Consider the following 21607-nt stretch of genomic DNA (forward strand, 5'->3'; position numbering starts at 1 on the left):
GTTTTATGGTAATACATGTATAAGCTTCCATAAAAATGGTAACCATTAATATGTATACATATACTCTTAGACTAAAACATATTATATATGTATGAGGGTATGTGTACATAACTCTATGTTTCTCATTGAAATGTCTTAAAAACTATGGGTTTGGGTCAGTTGGACAATTAGAAATAATAAAAAAAAAAGTTTTAAAAAGGCATACATAAGTGTTCATATACTTGTTGGTGATAATTTCATTTCATTATTGTACTTAAACAGTCTGAATGACTTAAAAATGACAAAAGGCAATGTTGAACAATTTGTTTGATTGAAGTTCGCAGAGTTCAGCAATAAACCATAGTTTCCACTCAGATACATCCTTTAGGGGACTCATCCTATAATCAGATTGATTGGTTAAGTGATTGATTGATTGATTTTTTGGACTATTGATTGATTGGTTAATTGATTGATTGATTTATTGGACTATTGAATGATTTATATAGTGAATGATTAATTCACATATCAATCAATCAATAACAGAGATATTTCAAAAAGAAATGAAACAACCTTCTTTTTAGCATATCGAGGCAGACCAGTATTTGATAAAGAAATCATTTGACCTGACTTAATTGTTTGATGATGGCTTCCTTCTTTTTGTTTCAATTACAGGAAGGCAATTGGCCTCTATTTACAACATTTCTAGCTGACTTGATAGCCAGTGTATCTGTACTATGGTCGGTGAGAAGTATAGAAATTGCCAACTCCATTCTGGTGCCTATATTTCTACTACTGTTATTGTTCAATTTTATCTGGTCAATGACGTTACCATATGCCTGCCTCGGTTTGAAGTTCTTATTTTCACCAGACTGGAGTAAGTATTACTATGGCAACCATACTATCTACAAACTAAGATAGACACACATGAAAAGTACTATTGTTGTTTGTGGTAGATTACATATTAAGTGGATGATAGTGATACCTTGGTGATGTGGATATAATCACGCTACTGCTGTAATGAGTATAGTGTAAATACTGAAGACTCCAAAAATGTACAGGTACAACCACAAAACATTGTATCTTTGCTCTGGAGTCATATTAGGGGGCATTCACTTTAAAGTGACTCTGGGGCTGGTGTTCTGGAGTTGGACATGGGTTTTCTCAAATTGGAACACCCCCCTCCCCCCCCCCCCTTCAGCTCCAATGACTGAAGCCAAAGTGACCCCCAAGAAGACCACATTTGCCAAAAAGCTCCCAAACCATCCATCATCCCATATCTTGAGATCACTTTATATGGAAAGAATACAGGGTCTTTAATGCTAATGGCACCCAAAACACCCCTTCTTAGTCCCTTTAAACAGACTGTCACTTAAAGGAAGTACTGAACTGAGAGCATTGATAATTTACCTAGTATATTTCACCTTGATTATTTCATGGCCTTATTCTGCTGTTATTGTACATGGTTCATAGCCTTGCAGTCATTGGACAAGTCTACGTTATTGAATCATGTACAATGACAGATGAAGAAGACTAAGAAATGTGTACTTGGTATAAGATCTATTCTCTGAATTTATTTGAATACTAGATGATGAAGTGTAATTAGATGGGTTTGAAATGTTGGCGTGTTTTTCAGTGAATGAAAAATAGCAAAATTTTTAAAGCTGTTATCATTGTCCTCTGTTTGTTTTCACTCAGAATTATTGAAGGATCCTGTTACATGGATGGATGCCATTAGTCAGAACGCATGGGACACTGGAGTTGGACATGGTGAATTCTTATCATACGCTAATCACATGACGCCAGATAACGGTGTCGTCATATTATCACTTGGTATACCATGTATAAATAACTTTGTCAGGTAAGTCTCAAATGCAGAGTTTTTCATTCTTTGATGAAATAGTATCGTTTTTTTTTTTTGATAATGTATAGTATAGTTTGATGTATTCATGTATGAATTTATTCAATATTATATTAAACACCTGATCTATTTTGCATTTTTATTTTTGTAGCATATGTGATATATTTTACATCGTAAAATCTCCAAGTTTTGGTTATCTTTTTCAAAACTTACATTTTTACAAGTGAAAATACTACAAAACAATAATTGTTATCCACGGTTTTTGAAATGTTGTATTTTTATCAGCAACATATCAAAACAAAGTGCAAGAAAATATAAACACAAAATAGATCAGAAGGTGTATTTATAGTATGTTTTTTCTTAGCAAACAACCTCCACCCCCTCCATCCCAATAATTTTAATTATATTTTAATGTTGTATTCTTAGAATAACAATATTCATACAAAAAACTTTATTTTCAGTTTGCTAAATGGTATGACAACATTTGCCTCTGTCTTTGCTATTGAAGTAGCTGATGATAAGAATATTACAGAAATTGTTAAAATACTGAAATCCAATGGACCTGGCAACACAGGATTGACATTCATATGGTACGTACATTGTCAAGCATTGTTGATAGACATAAGAACCAGCTGGGTTATTTTTTATGAAATTAAAAAATTACAGCAACTGTCGCCATATTATATCATATTACATCAATGTATGATCGTTAAAGATTAATATCACCATAGTAATTAGTAAGCAACACATAGAAAATGTTAATGAACCTAATCATAATGTTCAGTGAGTTTGATCTTGAATGTTTTAATTCTTCAGTAGATTGCTGTGCAATGTTCAAGAGCAGCTGTTGTTCCAGTATTGTAAATTGACTATTCATCTATCACATACTGTTGTTATGAGTTCATGTTTGTGTCAATACAGTGTTGAATATTAAATTCATCTCAAAGATGTTGATCATTTGTGTACTGGGGCAGATTTTGTACCAAAAGGGCATATAACTCCATTTTTTGTCATTTTTAAATTATCATGAATTCTAATTTTGTTCATGCATGAATTCTGATCTCAGAAAATGCCAGCTTTTATTCTGAAAGATAAGTTGGTAAAAATGTGAATTAAAGTTGGCTCAGAGTTAAAAGGGCCTGGTGGAAAAAAATTGCTTATTTTTGTTTTACTTTTCTAAAAATGATATATTTCTCAAAAGCTCTGGTGACATTTTTCATATATTGATGCTTCTTCTCTTATTTCAACAAAACCTGTCCTAGGTGAAGCTTGAAGACAGATAATGTGGGAACAACATGTGATTTGAATTTGACTTTAAGATTAGAATCATAAGGGCCTGATACTGAAAACATGTTTTGGCTCTTGAGCCTCAAAATAGCATTTTTATAGTTAGACCCATATGACACTAACCCTGTCAATGATAAATCATTATATCATAATTTTATTATTATTTTTTATGATTTGTCAAAATCTACTTTTGAGATGCAATCGGTAAATAACTACCCAATACATTTACAGGCATCAGTTCACTTACAATTTATTAATTGATATTACTATAGTTATAAAGGCCACAACTCATTATTCAAAGTATGCCTATTTATGCAAAACAGAATTGGTCAACAGTGAGCTAACATGTAAAATAAATAAGAAATTTAAAAAAAAAATCAAATTACAGATGTCGTGGGAATTTATACATGGAGAAAATTCTCTCTAGTTTCCAAACGCAAAGGCTTAAATGTGAATTGTTGAGAAAGGAGATAAAATTTTCTTTGGTTAGAGATTACACAAGTTTTGATTATCTCTGTTTAGGATACCAATGTTATATTCTACCATTGGTACGACTGGCAAATATTTAGCCATGGGATTCTTCTTAGCCACTGCATTTGCTGGTATCAGTTCACTTATAGCACATCTTGAACTCTATACAAAAACTCTGGAAGATTTTGGACGTAAGTAATTTTAATACACATATAAATCTTATTCTTTGCTCAAGAGAATTTGTATCATTACTGATGTAATATGAATAACATCTGAATATTATATGGCTCTGTTTGTCCGATGCCAGTTTTAAATAGAGGCGCTAATATTGTTTTTATTTTAATACATTTTCATGCGTTTACATGATAGGCCGACAAGCATTTTTGGACCATCTACATGGTAAAACCAAAGATAAAACAATTCAAATGATGTGCTGTTGTACATGCATAAAACATAATAACACATGGTTTAAGCGCAAGTACATCATTAATGGGATCATTCCTGAGGTCTAATATGTTTGTTTTCGAATTGTCCTGTTTTCCATAGGTTACATTTGTTAATCTTTTTGTTTTCACCCTTTTGCATAGACCCCATTTTCAACTTAAATGGATCATTTTCAAAAAAAAAATCGCTTTTGCAACATTTTAAATTGTTGCATTTTCATGTGTGTTTTTGTCATGCGTAGATCTAGATGGCAGGTGCAAACATAACAAATATAATTGCATTTTCATTTGAAAACGACATTGTGTACACAGCGCCTAAACCTAACAACCCATCACAATATTTTATTTATTACAAGAAACATGCAAAGTATGTGACTTTCATATGATATATATGTAATTGATAAATAGGACACATTCCTGATAATAATTGGTTCATTTTGAAATTCTCATTTTAGATGACACAATAAAATGCTATATATGATAATGGTGTACTATTAATACCGGTAGCTCTGTTTTGGTTTGACATGTATGTACATGTACAATGTATTAAGTGGTACCTGTACTGTACTGGATAGAGCTAATTGCATCTTAGACTCTTTGAGCTTATAGGCTCTTGATCATTCAACTATAGCTGTCATTAGGCCAAAAAAAAAGTTGTTTGGTTCCAGTTACCCGCCCCCATCCACTTTTTCACTGCTGACTTACATATTTGAGAAAAAGATAATAAAATCGCAAAAATTTTGAAGTCTTGCCAGAAATAGTGGATGCGGAAACTTTAAAAGACTATATAAAACTGTTCTTCCAATCTGTAATGGCTGTACATCTGATGTACCCCAATAACCCCTGAAACCCCAATAACACAGAGGCCATTTGGAAAACAACGGAAAACATAACTACCTGAACTAGACACTCGCACATGAAAAAAGTATAATAAAACAGAATAAAAAATCTGCCTACTCCACCTATTCTAAAATTGAGCGCATTCGGAACCTGACAATTTTTTTATTTAGGCCTTACCATCATATAATATTATGTAAATTAATATAATTTACATTTTACTTGCAACATGAAGATAATTCATGTCTACGACAATGTGGAAAATAAATTACCGACACAAGCAAAAATAATTTTCCATTGTAAATATACATATAACGTTAACCTAAAGTTAACAATCATAGAATTATTTTCTTGATAAAATATCAAGCCTCTCTCGGGTCTAAGGGGGGTGTATCTGAGGTCAAAGGTTATACACCTATATTGTCATAGGTCATACCTCATTTATGCCAAAATTGTTATTTGTCTCATAAATTGCCAATTGTGTTTTTTAAGGTCAATAATCAAATGATGTGATATTATTTTCAGTTCCAAGAAAGCCTGGTGTGATCTTGTCTTCTGTGGTAGTATTTCTTCTCAATATTGGCTCCTCAATGAATGTAGATTTTCTAGTCATTATGGTAAGTATCATTTCATTTAGTCAGTCAGTCAGTCAGTCAGTCAGTCACTGAGTAAAACAGTCAGTCAGTAAATTAATAAATAATTCAGTCAGTCAATAAGTCAGTCAATAAGCCATTCAGTCAGTCAGTCAGTCAAGTAACCTGTCAACCAGTGAGTCAGTAAGTCTCTCGCTCACTCGCTCACTCACTCACTCACTCACTGAGGCTGTCCATCCATCCATCCATCCATCCATCCGTCCAACTTACTGTGTGTAAGTCAGTTAATCAGTGAGTTAGTCAATCAGAGTCAGTGAGTTGATCAGTCAGTACGTCATCTGACAATTATGTAATGACGTGAGTATACAACTACAAGGCATTGTTTTATCAACGTCAATACATATTCCATTAGATGCATGAGAAGTCTTAGTGTTTTATTCCAGGCTTTATTCCCACTGTCACCTGTAGTAATACATATAGTGGTACTGGTAGTCATGGTGTCAACCAAGAAATTAACTTTGTTTATTTATGCAACTTTGACCTTAGTCAGGCAGTCCAGACAGGTGATGAAAACATATAAATCTGGACCCCAAAACAAACATATAAAAGTTATAAAAAGACAACCAGAAAAAACTACAGTTACAATACAAAATCAATGAAAACAAATGAAAGCCACATAAAATTACATTAAACGAAACTTTGTAGAATGACAAACTGACAACCAGGTACAGGGATTTTCATGATCACACTTATTCCCAAGTACATGTAGCTCATGGTAATGGTTTGCAATCTGAGTATTAACATTTTTCAAATGCTTGTTTTGTACATGTATGAAAAGTGAAATATCAAATGACAAGGAGTTCAGTGACGATTATTTTGAAGTTGCACCTATGTGATTTTTATGTTATTTTTGTTAACGAGAATTAAATTATTCTATTTCATTTATTTAGGAAATTTCATGCTTTTCATGACAAAAAAATAAAGTTAAAATGTATATTTTTTTTTTATCTTGTAGGACTATGTGTGGTCGTACGGGTTAATAATATCGGGTCTACTTCTACAGTATTTAGTGATAAGTTATGGTACATCTAAGTACAGGTCAGAGTTAGTCAACGACTATGGAACTAACGATTGGTACTTACCCAAAGCCTGGGAATGGTTCATTAAGTAAGTTATTGTGTAAATATTGCTTCAAACATATTAATTGATATCCATGTTTTTTTTTGTTTTTTTTTTTAATTCATTCAGTTGTTGCATGAGTTTAAAAAAGTAACTTTAAGTCTACTGGGCTGGGACATTATTTTCCCATATCTTTATGTGTTACTGGTGTTTTTTTTTTGCTGAGCTGTTAATCTAAAGTCACCATTACTGCATGGAAGGGTGGTGTTTCCGGTTCTGTACACATGACGGCCACACAACAGAATTGCAGCAAATTTGGAAAGCAATTCCATTGTGTGACCGCTATATATATGGAACCGGAAATGTCGCTCTTTTATGCTGTGCATAATACATTGCAAAATTACTATTCTCTACTAGACTAGACTAATATAGTATTCTGTTATGTTCTGTACTGTACTGTACTGTACTGTACTGTTACAGTTCTGATTAGTAATGTACACTATACACTATACACTACCCCGGTATACAAAATGTACTGTATGATATGATACGATATATGATATGATATGATATGATATCACATCACACCATACCCCACCACACCACACCACACCCCACCCCACCCCACCCCACCCTACCACACCACATCACACTATACTATACTATATACTAGACTCTTCTTTATGGTACATGATTACTTTTAGGGACCATTTCTATAGTATGTATCGCATCCATAGCACCAAAAAGTGATGTACTATACAAGGGACATCTATTCCTTTTTTTCAATTTTAAAGAAGGAATTTTTTGCTATATTTCATCAAGTTTTGCTAATTGTAAAATATAGCAAACCTTTACTAGAAACATATTGTAAAGCTTAAGTACCATGTTTGTTGTATTTTTCATTTCAGGTTCATTGCCCCAGTAGAAGCAATAGCCATTCTGTTGTGGTTCTTAATTGATGAAATTATATACACCGATGGTTGGTACCAACTCGCTGGAGGAACCACAATCATGAATTTGTTTCTACAGGTATGAATACTAATTGCTTATTACCTGTACATAATTTACTCATGAATATTCATTGTTCATTTAATGTATATGCATGTCTGCTATTTAAGTCCCATGAGGCAACAGTGGACCACTGCTAAACAATGAATGTGAAACAAGTTTCAATGTTGTGTTTCATAATTAGCAATCATAAAACTTAATATGTGATGTGATGTCATGAAATGACTCTCCAGAACTCAAAGTTTATGAAAATACCTCAGTCTATTTCCTGGAGTGGTGTTTCCCTTTAACTTTGAAATCTTGTAATGAAGCTCTAATACACTTGACATGTGTTCAGCCATTTTGAGCATTTCCTGCAAAGGTTTATGGGAAAACCTCTGGTGATGACATCAGATTCACCCGTGACAATCTCTTTGTTTTGAGAATCACAGGGAGTGTAACAGAAGAGATTAATGTATGTGATGTCATCACTAAGAGTTTTCCCATAAACCCTTGCAGAAAATCCCCATATGCAGGCTGAACACATTTCAAGGGCAGTAGAGTTTCTTTTCTAGACTTCAAACTTAAAAAAGTTACTGAAGAGCTATTTTATTACCGCAAATCATTATTTAAGTTGATAGCAGTAAACAATACAAGCATACTAATTGCAGAAATAGCCCTGACTAGACTTTTCCTTTAAAAAGTTGGACCCAGGACTTGCTATTGATAGCGATTTCAGTGTGATGACCATTTACACTGGCACAAAAATTGTTTCTACAAAGTCTAAAGCCAAAATACATAGTATAATTTCATGGGAACAATTCTCGCTTCCTTCTCTCTTTCAGTGGAGTATCGTCATAGCCTTTTTAGTTGGATCTAATCTGGTCTATGTGTGTGTATGGTTACCAAGGCGATCTCAGGGATACAATGAAATACAAATACCAGAATCTGAAGACACCTCGCCTTTGACGGAGACATCTCCGGATAAAGAAACTGGCTCTCTGTAATGCAGTGTAAATACATTGTTGTGATGGTAATGTTTTCAGTTTTTACAGAGTTAGGAGTTGTGCAAATTTTTGAGAAGTTATTTTCTTAAAAAATGCTAGGGAATCTCATATCTCATATTTAGTTGTAGGATATTTATACTGGGTTGTTTTTGTAATCAAGTTTGAAAAAAAAATCAGTTTTATATATTATAAAGATTGGGTTCAAGTATGTCACTGTATGTTTTGAAAGTAGCTTTAATTGTTGCAAACAGTTAACTAAAAAATGGCTGTAGTGACTTTATAAGTTTCTTGTAAATTTTTCACTTTTGAACAGATTGAAAAGTAGACTAAAATACATCACTGAAGGAATCCCTTAGTATCCCTTCCCTTTGTGAAAAGAGATGAGAAGAGTGCCCACAATGGCTGATCTTTCAGTCCCCATAAAAAAGGGGTCTCAGACCAAAGAAATGGGTTGACATACACTGCATACTTGTCATTTTTATAGACAAAAAATGACACTTGTATATGTTTAAATGAAAAGACAGTTATCTCTAGGTTGACCTTTCATGTATTGCAGTCACTACAGCTATATTTTTAGGGGTGAGATACACAAAACTCAATTTTTTTTAAACTAATTGTTTTTTCTCAACAAATGTGTATTCTAACTGATGAGATTGTGAAACTGGTTCCATTTACTGTTTTACTAAAAACACAAACACAAAAAATTTATGTATCATAAGTGTTTATTAAAAATTCTGACTTCATTTAATATATAACTAAATCATGATTGACAGGAATGATACAGATATGGAGCATAATGTAAATTGTGTGATCGATAACACATTATGTTCAAGAGGTCACAGGGAGGTCACTGGAAACCTGACTGATTGGGATGATGCAAATAAGTAGTATACATGCACATACATGTTTGTTGAATGTCTACACATACCTAATGTACACAGTAGACTGTCTAGACCAAAACTGACTCCCTTGAAGAAATTTACTGGAGAAATGAAGATGCCTTGGTGTTTCATTTTATGAAATAGGGTGTTTTTACATACACTCGGAAAACCTCAAATGGAAAATAAACAATTACAGAGGTGCCGTGCACAGTGGGGATGTAGAAGTAGAAAAGTTACCATATTGGTTATGAGTTGGAAACTAAACAATTGAAGCCATCAAAATCATCCAATCTTTGTGTAATTTTATCAGCAGAAGCCTGTTTCTACTGCACTGTAAAATAATAGCAATACTTATATTTTTTTTTCAATGTGATTGGATAAAGGCTTCTGCTATGTCTGTTGTGTCTCTATTTATTGTTAGTCTAGAATCCAATGCAAAATGTTTCCATCTTTATATTAAAACACCATGTCCCTTGAGTGAAACACCATGGCAACTTCATTTCTCCTTTAATCAACAGAAATGATCATGTATCAAATAAAACAGTCATAATTTGTGATTTGTAATGCTGTTTTATATGAAGCCTTTGTATGATGACAGACTAATATTAGATAATAATCATGCACAGGAGATTTTGATATGCACAGTTTGCAATATCTATGACTGAAATAGATTTACAGTCTGTAGGCAACAAATTAACTTGTTCTGTTTTATTTTTAGAGAAATAACGGGTCTACTGTTTTTACAAAATGTCTTGATGCAAAAAATATAAAAAGAATATGTTTGTGAATTTTATGTTCAACATTATATCATGAACGAGCCAAGAAGAACAGAAAACGTGGAATAAGTACTCTGGTCATTCTACATCAAGACATCTCGCGTCTTTGTCACGACAATGCGTCACATCACTGATTGTTCAGTGTTTGAAATATGAGTCAAAACGTTAAAAATTGCCATAACTTTCCCTGATTTTTCTTTGATATGTTACTGACATCGGTAAAAATTGTTATACTCCAATATTTTTCTTCTCACAGTACTTTAGTCCAATTTTACAATTATTTGTAATATTTTTGAAAGGGGTCTTTTCATAAATCCTGTTTGATTTTAAAATCTTAATTTGAAAAAATGTACATATTAAGATCCGGGAATGCCTCTTGGAACCTGTGGCTACAGGTCTTATTACAGGAGGTAGCGTCTCAAGGGACAGTTTGAACTAATTAATTTGTTTATCATCATAATAATAGTATGATAATTCTGTATAATAATGATTAGCATATTTAACCCATGATTATAGAAAACCATGGTAACTAAAAGAAGAGGAGAGAAGTGTAAATAGGGAGTCAGGAAAAAAGTTTACAGCTATATTGTAGTCTAGTCTGCTCTACCAAATATTGTTTCAAAGATTTCCTAAAAGGATGTGGAAAACTTTTCAAATAGGAATAATATCATTTCAAATGAAAAATTTCCAAATATAATTTAAAAATTGTAGAATGGTATAAATTATAATCTCTAAGATACGACATGTCATGCCACCCAATATCTGTTATCGCTCAGAGAGAAGGTCGATGTCATGATGAGGGTGGAAATATCTGATACTGCTTGTTCTTGAATTGTTGTTAGTCGTGAGAAATTTCAAGCAGTTGCACTCCCTCTCTCTCTGAATGTTGTCAGAGAACTAACTAAAAATAGGGAGTTCAGAATCCAATATGGCCGCCATACAAATCAGCGTACACTGTACCAAATCATGTAAAAACCCATGTGTGAATTATAATACAAAAAGCCTCAAATGTCTTTTATAATCAGCAAAATGGGGCTAATTTTGCCAAGAATTGTTTCTGATTTTAAGATTAACTTTGTTGTGTCATGTGATCTTGCTTAGGTGACTTTTCTCTCTCTCAATTTCCCATAAAATGGTGTTCTATTTAGTTTATGGCAAAATAAGCAGAACAAGCTAAAGTGTCATGTTTTCTTTAAATGTAACCGGTAGTTATGAAGTTCTATATTTTTTCATATTAACTCAAGTCTTCAAGACATACGGAAAACACAACTATCATAATATTTTATATGGATGAGGTGAATCTCAGATAAGAGATACTTGTACTACACCTCTCAGTAGAAGGCTGGTCAACCAGGCAAAGTGTTCTCTTCACACAGCCTGTGAACCTGGTATTTCAAATTTAGTATTTTTCATGGACTCCATCACAGATAACTAACACGTGATTCCATGCATAGAAACCAATTGGTTGAATAAGTCACATGATGCCTACATTATGTTAATTACATCACATGATGCCTATATTATGTTAATTAAGTCACATGATACCTATATCATGTTGATTGCATTAGGTTACCTAGGTGTAAGCTACTTAATTTGAATAACTGAGTCCACAGGCTTTGTTTAGAGGACTTGCCAATCCAACTCTCTATGAAGTTTATGGAGTTGGACTGTACCCAACTGAACTGTCAGACTGCTAATAAGCATAGGCATATGGGATAGTAGAATCAATTTGACCAAATAGTCTGGGGGTCTTTTGTATGTTATTTATTTTGTAAATCCTGTTTTCCATATTTTATAATATTTACACAGGTCTGTACTCAGGAGAGTTAAATGCTTCCATTAATTTAAAAGAGGAAATAAAACTATATTTCTTGAAAAAACTTTATGTGGAACCTTACGTATGTATGTATGTATGTATGTATGTACAATCATTTGACAAAAATGGTGAAATACAGTAGAACCTTCCATGACAAACTTCTCTGAGAAAGATGATCCTGTAGTGACCTCGGATGTCTCTGAAGGCCCAGTTGCAGTAGGACTTAAGTTTGGGTGACAAACAAACAAATGTCTGGCAGAGCTGTCAAAAAAGTTGGTCCAGAACACAATGTGATCATATGTAATCCTTATAGCTCTGCTGATAAGGTAACACAAATATGCAATATGAGATTGAACCACAGGGAGCAGTGAACATGTGATCTAGATGAAACACAGGGAGCAGTGAGCATGTGATCTAGATGAAACACAGGGAGCAGTGAGCATGTGATCGAGATTTAATTTGATGGTGAAATAACCCAGATTTTTCTGTTCCTTTATTTCTGTCCCTGTTTACTGACTAATATGAAATAACTCACAGTAGTCTTCTTTTCTCTTTGTGAATATTATTCTCTTTATTGACTGAATACAGTGACTGAATAAAGTGAGGTATCTGTGACTCCACATAGTGAGGTACCTGTGACTCCACATAGTGAGGTACCTGTGACTCCACAGAGTGAGGTACAAATGATTTTAAAACTTGACAGATGACTTGTGGTCAATCTCGGAACAGAATTGCAGTCTTGGTGATCAAAACAGTAAAGTACAAATTCTTTCAGAGGCATGATTACCGGTTTGTAGCACCCAGATATACAAATCTTACAGCTAAATAATGTTGGTTTGGTGTTTCACTCATGTAGCATAACATTTAATACACACCCTCAGCTCAGACAACTTCTAATGCAAAAGAAACAATTACAATAGAGGTGCCATGCACAATGGGGATGTAGAAGTGATCAAGTTGAAAATTAATGTTGATTATCAGCTAGAAAATAAATATTTGAAGCCATTAAAATCATCAAGTCCATGTGTAATGTTTCAATTAGAAGCCTGATTTACTGAACTGTGAAAGAATAGCAATGCTTATCAGTGTTCACTGTGATTAGGCAAAGGGTTCTGCTCTGCTCTGCTGTGCTGTGTCTCTCTTGTTGTTAGTCTAGAGTTAAAATATTAAATTTGTCTAGCTCTGTGTCAAAAACGTAATGTCCCATGAGTGAAACACCAAGCCTACATCATTTTAGCTGTAATGTCCCATGAGTGAAACATTAAGCCTACATCATTTTAGCTGTAATGTCCCATGAGTGAAACTCCAAGCCAACATCATTTTAGCTGTAATGTCCCACGAGTGATACACCAAGCCTATATCACTTTAGCTGTAATGTCCCATGAGTGATACACCAAGCCTACATCACTTTAGCTGTACTATACAGTGCTGCCAATCAAAGTATGAAAGATGAACGACTGCAACATATTGATACATTACCAAAGTAATTTGTGTCTTTATACAAAATTTAGTAGGGTCAGATGAATGGAGTGTTTGAATTGTGTGCATCATTACTGATAACTTCAATCATAACAAATTTCAAATTTGGCACCTCTACTCTTACACTTACCCAAGTTTTGTTGTTGTTAGACATCACTCTTAGCCGTGATGATGCCATCCAATAGATGGGTTTATTTGCAACGATGAAGAACTGCACGCCTGTTTGGCGGCATTATCAGAGTAAACTGTTATTCAACTTTGGCGTTGTGTAGGCAATGTAGTGACTACTTCTGTGAAATCTATGTCAATGCATCAGGGCAAGTTTAGTAATGTATCAAAACATGCAGCAGTAGTTCACCAGTCATACTTGAATTGGAATCTTAAAAAAAAATATCACATTATTCCTGATTTCAAAAGGTGTGTCATTTCAAAAACTCAAAAACTACCCTAAAATCTTCTCCCATATTTTGAATAATAACCTTCCTAGTAATATTTTTATAACTGTAAAATCTCAGCCAAAATTATATATGGGTTGATCTCGCAATGTCACATAAATTTTGACAAACAAACTTTGTTCGCGAACTTACAACCAACTTATCAACATATCAGTAGTAAATACAGAACCTGTTATCTCAAAGGCAACAGACTTAGTTTACAAAATTTAGTTAGAAGTAGGAGTGTGAAAATGAAGTCCAGCAATCGCATTGATGCAAGACCCCCTCCCCTAAACCCTAAACGAACAAAGTTTATTTATTGAGTTTGTGTAACATTGTGGTATTGTCCCTAATCAGCCCATTATTTTGCACACCTTAGTATAAAATCTTGCTAGGGCCACATCTTCTGAATAAGCTCAATCAGTCAATATTGACCAAATTGCATAATTTTTTAAAAAGAGCTATTTATACATCATGAAAGATTGACTGGGTTTGTCAATACACCTGTGTATGAATGTTTAATATTATAAAATACAGAATATTAAACTCATTTGAATAAAGTGTCCCAAATCATCTGGTTTTTAGATGTAAATCTTATTATTTGTAATTGATATAATAACTTCATGTCCAATAGATTTGCTTAAATCTTAGAAGCTGTGTTCTGACTTATATACAATATGATGATTTGCCAAGGGCAAGATGATGCGTTTTCACGATAGATCCCGATTAATTGTTAGACCTCGCTCGTCCTCTAGTATAGTTTCAACTCTTTCTCTCTGTTGATAAAGAAATACATATAAAAGATTAGATCTATCATAACTAACGATTGTAAATTCTTTATTTACTAGATTCTTTTTTTTTTTAGTTTTAATTTTGTGTGTGTTGGGAATGATTGAATTGCATACATATAAAAGATTAGATCTATCATAACTAACAACAATTGAATATTCTTTATTTACTCAATTCTTCTTTCATTTTAATTTTTTTTGTATTGGGAATTTGCTCCCTGTAATATTTTTGACCAGACACATCCATCACCACATATTTCTACAGAATTCCTTTTAGTTTTAAAGTGGTTATATGGATGAGGATTGGGTATTTCTTTTGGATTTTTAATTTAGAAAACAATTTTATCATGGCTTCCTACTCGAAAAATCAATGCCACATAACATATGTCAAGTCCTTGTCTCAATGAATTGCAAAAGCATAATAAATATGTAAAAAGTTTGTTATTGTATGTACAATAACAAACTTTTGTACACAGCTTTTCGCAATGTATTAGGTGACAAACACAGACTTAGACAATGTTGTTTCTCAAAGTTGTTTTATAAATTAAAAATCTATAATAAATACCCAATCCTCATCCATATGGCCACTTTAAGCCTTCTTTACATGGCTATGTTCCATTTGGCATCACAATGTTGTGGAACTGCCAAGGCTTTCCAAGTCAGCCCACAGACCATCCTGGACCAGGAGTCACCCAGGCCTAGTACCGGTACATGTAACGCATAGCACTTGTGGGCTCAATGCAAGTAATCACCACTGATTTGAGTCGTTACTTCAGGAGTCCCCCCCCCCCCCCCCCCACACACACACACAACATCAAAATTGAAAATTTGCTCTTGTCTTATGAGTTACCGGCAATTAAGTAGATTACTGTACAGTGCAGAATTCAGATCTGAATCTTTTACTACATGTATATTATTTTAGATTTTTATCAATTACCTTCGTATTCTATTATAAAATAGGATGTCTCAGAAATAAACTCTTGAAACTTTTGTTATTAAGAAAATTCAGACCTATACTCAGTTAAAAACAATAAAAAAATCTGGGGTCACCATACAAATTATTGAATAGAGATCAAAATGATATCAAAATCTAGTCATTTTAGAATCCAATATGGCCACTGAATATTGCGCTAACTCTATGGAAAAATAAAAAAGTATTCATTTCGATGTCAGTGTAGAGACTAGACTACCTAACACAGGCAATGACTGATTTAATTCCCAAGAAAACTAACCTGCAGGGAATCTAATGCATCACTGGATGAAATAGATTCTGGATAGGGCGGCACTAATGCCTGCAAACGCACAGCTTTCAATGACGTCGGCTGACATGCTATCAGATGCTTCACTTCTTCTGCCTGTAGATGGAAAGATGAAAGGTCAACTGCAATGATAGTAGTAGATACCGTAACTCTACATATTTTCATCACTAGATGATGCCTTGATTGTGTCACATGATGTCTATATTATGTTAATTGTGTCAAGTACCTGGATGTGACCTAATTAGCCATACATTTGTATATGGAAATATGACCTTTGTACCGCTAAAGGTCAACAGGTGATGTGTTAAATTTTATGTTCATTTTTCCTTATGGTTGCATATAAGGCATGGACAAAAATACTACATTTAAATTACTGCGTTCACAGTCCGTGTGATGAGAACACCTGCCAGATTGACTATCCAGTCTGCTTCAGAGGTTAGGGTAGTAAGAATAACTTCAATAAGATAATATGGTTCATTTGCTTGCTGTCTGTACTTCATATTCATACAAAAGTTCATACAGATAACTGGAATTGTTAAAGTAAATAACCATAGAAGTACGAAACATAATTGACTTACCCTGTTTGCCTGATATCTAAGTCTCATTACCCTGAGTCTGTTGCGTGCTTCTGCAGCCCTGAAAAGATGAACATATGTTTTGTATTATGTATGTGATGCCAGAATTTGATGCAAGATCTAAGAGTTTTTTTTCCATGCCCAACTTTTCATACAAAAGCAAATCATAAGTGTGTCATGTTAGAATGACCTTGCATTACGAAATTCCATATAATTATGCTAATATCTTACATCTTAGCTCTACTTTCTAAATGGGCGCCAACTAATTTATTTACCTCTAATACCATTTACATCAATAGTTTGGTTACAGGCCATTTGTCGCAGCAAAAGATATGCAGAAAAAATTTGGTAAAACAGTCCTCTAAGGTGTAAAAGTTCGTCCAACATTTTGAATTTAAGCAAGAACTCTTTATCAAAAGTGGATGATAAGGTTAGCCCAGCTAAGGAGACATTTTATTCTAACATAATAAACTTGCATTAAAAACCATAAAGTCACAACAGAAAGCAACTACTATAGTCCAACTCAAAGATTTTGATCAGCATTGTGTGTTTTTAGAACTGCAAATTTTATGACTGATTTATTTTCAAAATATTCTGTTTTGCAGCAGTGTATGTCTACAATTACTGACATATATTATCATATTAAATTCCCAGATTGACATCCACTCTAATTTAGGTACTTTTAGAGAACTTGATAGGTCTTTTTCCCCCTTAATTCTTATGTTTACTGTCAGTAGCTTCACCTGTACAGGTTGTGCTTGATGTAAATTAATTTATCTTTGCTGAGCTTTTAGTCTGTTTACAACTTTGTGGTAGGTAGTCTATGAGAGATGACCAGAGTACCACAAGCACCGTAAACAGGTACTCTTGCTGCTAGACCCCTCTGGCTATTTTGCTCAGTATGAAGGCGACCTAATGACGCCACTGACGGTGCCAGTGAAAAGGGTTGCTAGACCAGTCCCCTCTGGCTATTTTGCTCACTGTGAAGGCGACTTAAGGGGTTTTGGGTGCTTGCCCTCGATTGCACCTTTCAGATGCAAAGCTACCTTCGGTCTCTTGTTGCAACGGAAGAAAGCCCAAGGTCTAGCAGCTAGACTACGTAAACAGGTTAAAGAGCCTGTAAATGCCACTTGCTCCTGTTGCAACAGTACAATATTTTACACAACTCTCTCTGATTTCTACTGTCAGAAATTGTCACAATGAAGTCAGACAAATCTCACATGTGTACAAGATTTTGTAAAAAAAAACATTTTTGACATTTGCGAAGTGTAGTTCTAATGAGTTTCTGAATACCCATTTTCAATGTTCCTGGTATCAATGATTCATAAGGAGATGGCAATTTGACAAATTTGTCAACCTACTTCAGTTGTCCTATGAGTTTACTATGTTTTTCTTTATCTAATTCTTCCTCCATGGGTCTAGGTTCAGTTTTCTTCTTGTCCTGTTTTTTCTGTTCTGTTATTCTTGTTTTTGTTTTGGCCATTGCTTCAGCTACATGTTTTGGTGGTTCTTCATACTGTGTACAAAATAGATGATGTATTAATACATTATTAATTACTTAATGAATCATTCAAATATCACAGTAATCCTGTTTTTTCCAAACTTGTAGTTATTTGTGTCAAAAAAAAAATCACACTGGTAGAAAGATCAGATTAATGTATCAGTAGTAATGCAGTAAAAAAATGTACAAAATTGTGGTCATAAATGATAAGTTCACTTTTACAACTGCCAACATCAAAGTATTGAGAGTGTAACCTGTTACAAACAGGGAAAGCATTAATTATACTTGGCTCAGCATGTTGGAACAGCAGAGACTTGTCTTACATTTCATCATGTGGTTTGACACAAATTGTTTCAGGACCTTGTTAATGTGTACATCATGAAATACCAGGGGAAATTTTAATTTTGGTTTTTACATGTGAACTACGACGTAAAGAGACCATAGAACTGTTTTTAATAAAGGATCAAATGCAATACTTGTCTCTGTACTTCCAACATACTGTGCCAAGTGCTTAATCAACTTCAGTTGTTGACTTTTCTGTGTTTGTAACAGGTTCCATTCAGCAAATGTTTATTTATTGGCAGTTTTATGTCTTCTGCAATCTTGTCTAATAATAATATCATCCAAAGAATTAGAGGTGTCATTTCTAAGATCAATGTTTCACTTACTGCTAAGTATTTGCTCCTTTCCTGTGGTGCCATTTGCTGAAGTTCTCTTGGAGTGGCTTGCTTCCAGTTTTTTGGCTTAAATTTGCCGTTATCATCATCCATCATTTCCTGTGAATTAATTATGCAAATAATGATAACTAATTAAGCAAATAATGGTAATTTATATTGATAAATCGTGTACATGATGTACTATAATGGTTTTTAAAATCAGTGATCATTAAAACTATTTAGGAGTAAATTCAATTTTAAAAAATAGTTGACAATATTTTGTATCTGACAACTTCCATGTAGTGACTCAGTGATGAACCTATCTATAGGATATATGCAAATGTACATTTGTGTATGTGCACACACACACACAGACACACACATATACATGTACATATTATATATATATATATATATATATATATATATATATATATATATATATATATATATATATATATGTGTGTGTGTGTGTGTGTGTGTGTGTGTGTGTGTGTGTGTGTGTATACATAGTGTCGACAGTCTCACATGTCAGTATTTTTGCTAAGGTGTGGAAGCCCTGGTAACTGACAGTGGGGTAAATTTGGAAAAAACTTACATATAGTTCCCATACATTGTAACATAATTTGATTGGGGAACACAGGTAAATTTTACCTACTTATCATCGCCCTTAAGAAAAACACTGTACATGTATGTTGATTAATAAAGCATGTCAAAACTGTGATACCATATCAGTGCATCTTGTGGACAGGGATGTAATTGCTCCGTTCTGCATACCTATGCCTCTAACTGTGTGAAGGCATGGGAGAAGGGAGTTCACAACTAGCTGCAACAACAACACCAGTACGTACTATCAGGGAAAAATCAGCGGTAATTACTGGTAACGGTGTATTATTTCGACTTGGGCAAAGGCATTCATTTGTGTACTACATGTACTCGTAACATTGACTGTCTGCCGTGACTAGAGAACCATTCCTGAATGTATCATTCAATTTCTATGTAGTGACGTCTCAGTCACGTCTGTACTGTCATGACTGTGTACACAACTGCAACCTAGCAAGTTACAGTCACTGTGTACATCAAATACGTAAACCGAAAATACACAAAATACACAAGTGTTCATCACTATATTATGATAAATTATGTCAAAGTCCGTTCCACACAAAATTGAGAAAGTAGTGCTTACCGAGTCCTTCTTCGGCATGGTGAAAGTTATATCCCCAGAACGAGGACGCGGAAGGCTGTATCTGTGTTTTCCGCGGACTTGTTTACCTCAGCCTGGAACAGTAGTTACGTCCGTGTTCGTGGCGTTACCGTCCAAAACACTTAGTTAGTGTCACGGCAATACAGTTTCGTATTAAATGCACATTAGTGACAACAGCTGAAGTTCATTAACTTTAAGGAAGAGAAATAAAAACAAAAAACTGACAAGTTGGGATCGATTGATAGTTGATTGTTGCGTTTCTAAGAGACGTTTGTTTGTTCGGTTATCATTTCCTCTGCCACATGCCGCTATCAGGTAGAGGTTAAGATTCTTTTGTTTTTATGGTACGGGTTTGTTTTATTATATTTCACGTCTACAGTGTTTGTCGTTCGAGTTCATTGTTTGTTTATATCTATATATTGGGTAACCGCTTTCGTTGAGCTTTCAATCATATTTTACACACACATATACAAAGAGAATAGGTGAGCGTCTACACTCTAGCTAGGGAAATGGCATTCAATGTATTTAAAACTAAATGATAACTTTAACCAAAGTAATTAAGTCCAAGCCCAGCATTTGTTAAAACAACTCAATGCTTCGGATATCCACAGGCGGCATTTATCAAGGGCTGAATTCGAAAGAGTAAATGGGGGGGGGGGTGAAGATATTAAAAGAACAATAGAATATACGATAAAATGGAAAACACACGAGCAATGTATGTACAGTGTAGGAGAAAAAGCAACTTAAAATAAAAATATGCAAAGTCGGATAAGTAATACTAATGCTGAAGTGTAAAAAATGTCTTCCACAATGTTAGTCTCCGTAATATATACATGATCTACTGGCCACATGTGATTACAAATGAGAACCTCTATACCTGAATATAAAAACAGGAGTAAAGTTGTATGTCTTCATCAATATACTTCACAGTGTTCTGTATATGTCTAGTTATGTTTAGTACGTACCTGACCGTGTGCTAGCAATTGAGCCACTGTACTAGACATGAGTGCACTCGAGTGGGGATAACTGGTCAGCTTTCATTGGGATTTCATATTCATTTACTTCTACTGTTGTCTCGACTCGCTCATAAAATACGTATGTGTCTCAGCAGCAAAGTGGTTATACTATTATAGCTGTTTGGCAAAGAATATCGTTATCCAAAGAAATAAGAAGGCACAAGATTAGATAGCTTAAACGTCCCCTGAGGAAGTCCCAAGAACGCTTACTTAAAGCTCAGACCACTATAGAGACAATTTGCGAGCCTGAGCCTGAAGTATTACTTATATGTGGACAACGTTAACACTTGGGAAACACAAACGTGGTAGACCGACCATACCTGGTGGCGGACAGTGATGACGGTGTTAGAGGAGAAGCTTCTAATTATAAGTTACGTGGGGCGAAAGGCGAAAGACCGGCCAAAGTAGTAGAGGTTGTTTTCGGCATTGCTTTCCAGTTGGGACCAAGAGGAACAAAATTAACACAACAACAAGCTTAAGGTAATTATCCCTATCATCACTTCAAAATAGAGACCGTTAACTCATCATTAAACCGCAATTTTATGTCGCACTTCGTATTCACCAATTTATTTTCGCAGTAATCCACTATATAAATTTTTACATATTTTTTGTAAGAGTAAAATAAAGTTATTATTTAAAAT

At 34.1% G+C, this 21607-nt stretch overlaps 2 protein-coding genes across 2 annotated transcripts in view; one reads left to right on the forward strand and one right to left on the reverse strand.

The window, feature by feature from the left end:
* The window catches only part of LOC144444307 (putative sodium-dependent transporter HI_0736), a 13736-nt gene extending 5077 nt beyond the window's left edge, over nt 1–8659 (forward strand). The window contains exons 5-12 of the mRNA XM_078133721.1: nt 652–853; nt 1675–1837; nt 2299–2427; nt 3647–3786; nt 5401–5492; nt 6484–6635; nt 7496–7616; nt 8420–8659. Of these exons, the coding sequence (XP_077989847.1) occupies nt 652–853; nt 1675–1837; nt 2299–2427; nt 3647–3786; nt 5401–5492; nt 6484–6635; nt 7496–7616; nt 8420–8581 (1161 nt within the window). The 3' untranslated portion in view covers nt 8582–8659. The remainder of the gene's footprint in view (nt 1–651; nt 854–1674; nt 1838–2298; nt 2428–3646; nt 3787–5400; nt 5493–6483; nt 6636–7495; nt 7617–8419) is intronic.
* Nucleotides 8660–12608: 3949 nt separating this feature from the next.
* LOC144444586 (protein LKAAEAR1-like) lies at nt 12609–20217 on the reverse strand. The gene is made up of 6 exons (XM_078134065.1): nt 19933–20217; nt 18759–18866; nt 17951–18105; nt 16593–16650; nt 15988–16110; nt 12609–14743 (listed from the first exon to the last, which is right to left on the reverse strand). The coding sequence occupies exons 1-6, from the start codon at nt 19948–19950 to the stop codon at nt 14678–14680; spliced, it is 528 nt and encodes a 175-aa protein (XP_077990191.1). The 5' UTR covers nt 19951–20217; the 3' UTR covers nt 12609–14677.
* Between the last annotated feature and the right edge of the window lie 1390 nt (nt 20218–21607).

The sequence above is a fragment of the Glandiceps talaboti genome, chromosome 13 (assembly GCF_964340395.1).
Source record: "Glandiceps talaboti chromosome 13, keGlaTala1.1, whole genome shotgun sequence".
In the NCBI taxonomy this organism is placed as follows: domain Eukaryota; kingdom Metazoa; phylum Hemichordata; class Enteropneusta; family Spengelidae; genus Glandiceps; species Glandiceps talaboti.

Excerpts from the sequence above, each read along its gene's own strand:
- LOC144444586 (XM_078134065.1), bottom strand. Across the intron at positions 16,651-17,950 it reads AAACTCATAGGACAACTGAA|GGCTGCAGAAGCACGCAACA; the intron begins GTAGGTTGACAA and ends TCATCTTTTCAG. Across the intron at positions 16,111-16,592 it reads TTAGATATCAGGCAAACAGG|GCAGAAGAAGTGAAGCATCT; the intron begins GTAAGTCAATTA and ends TTCCATCTACAG.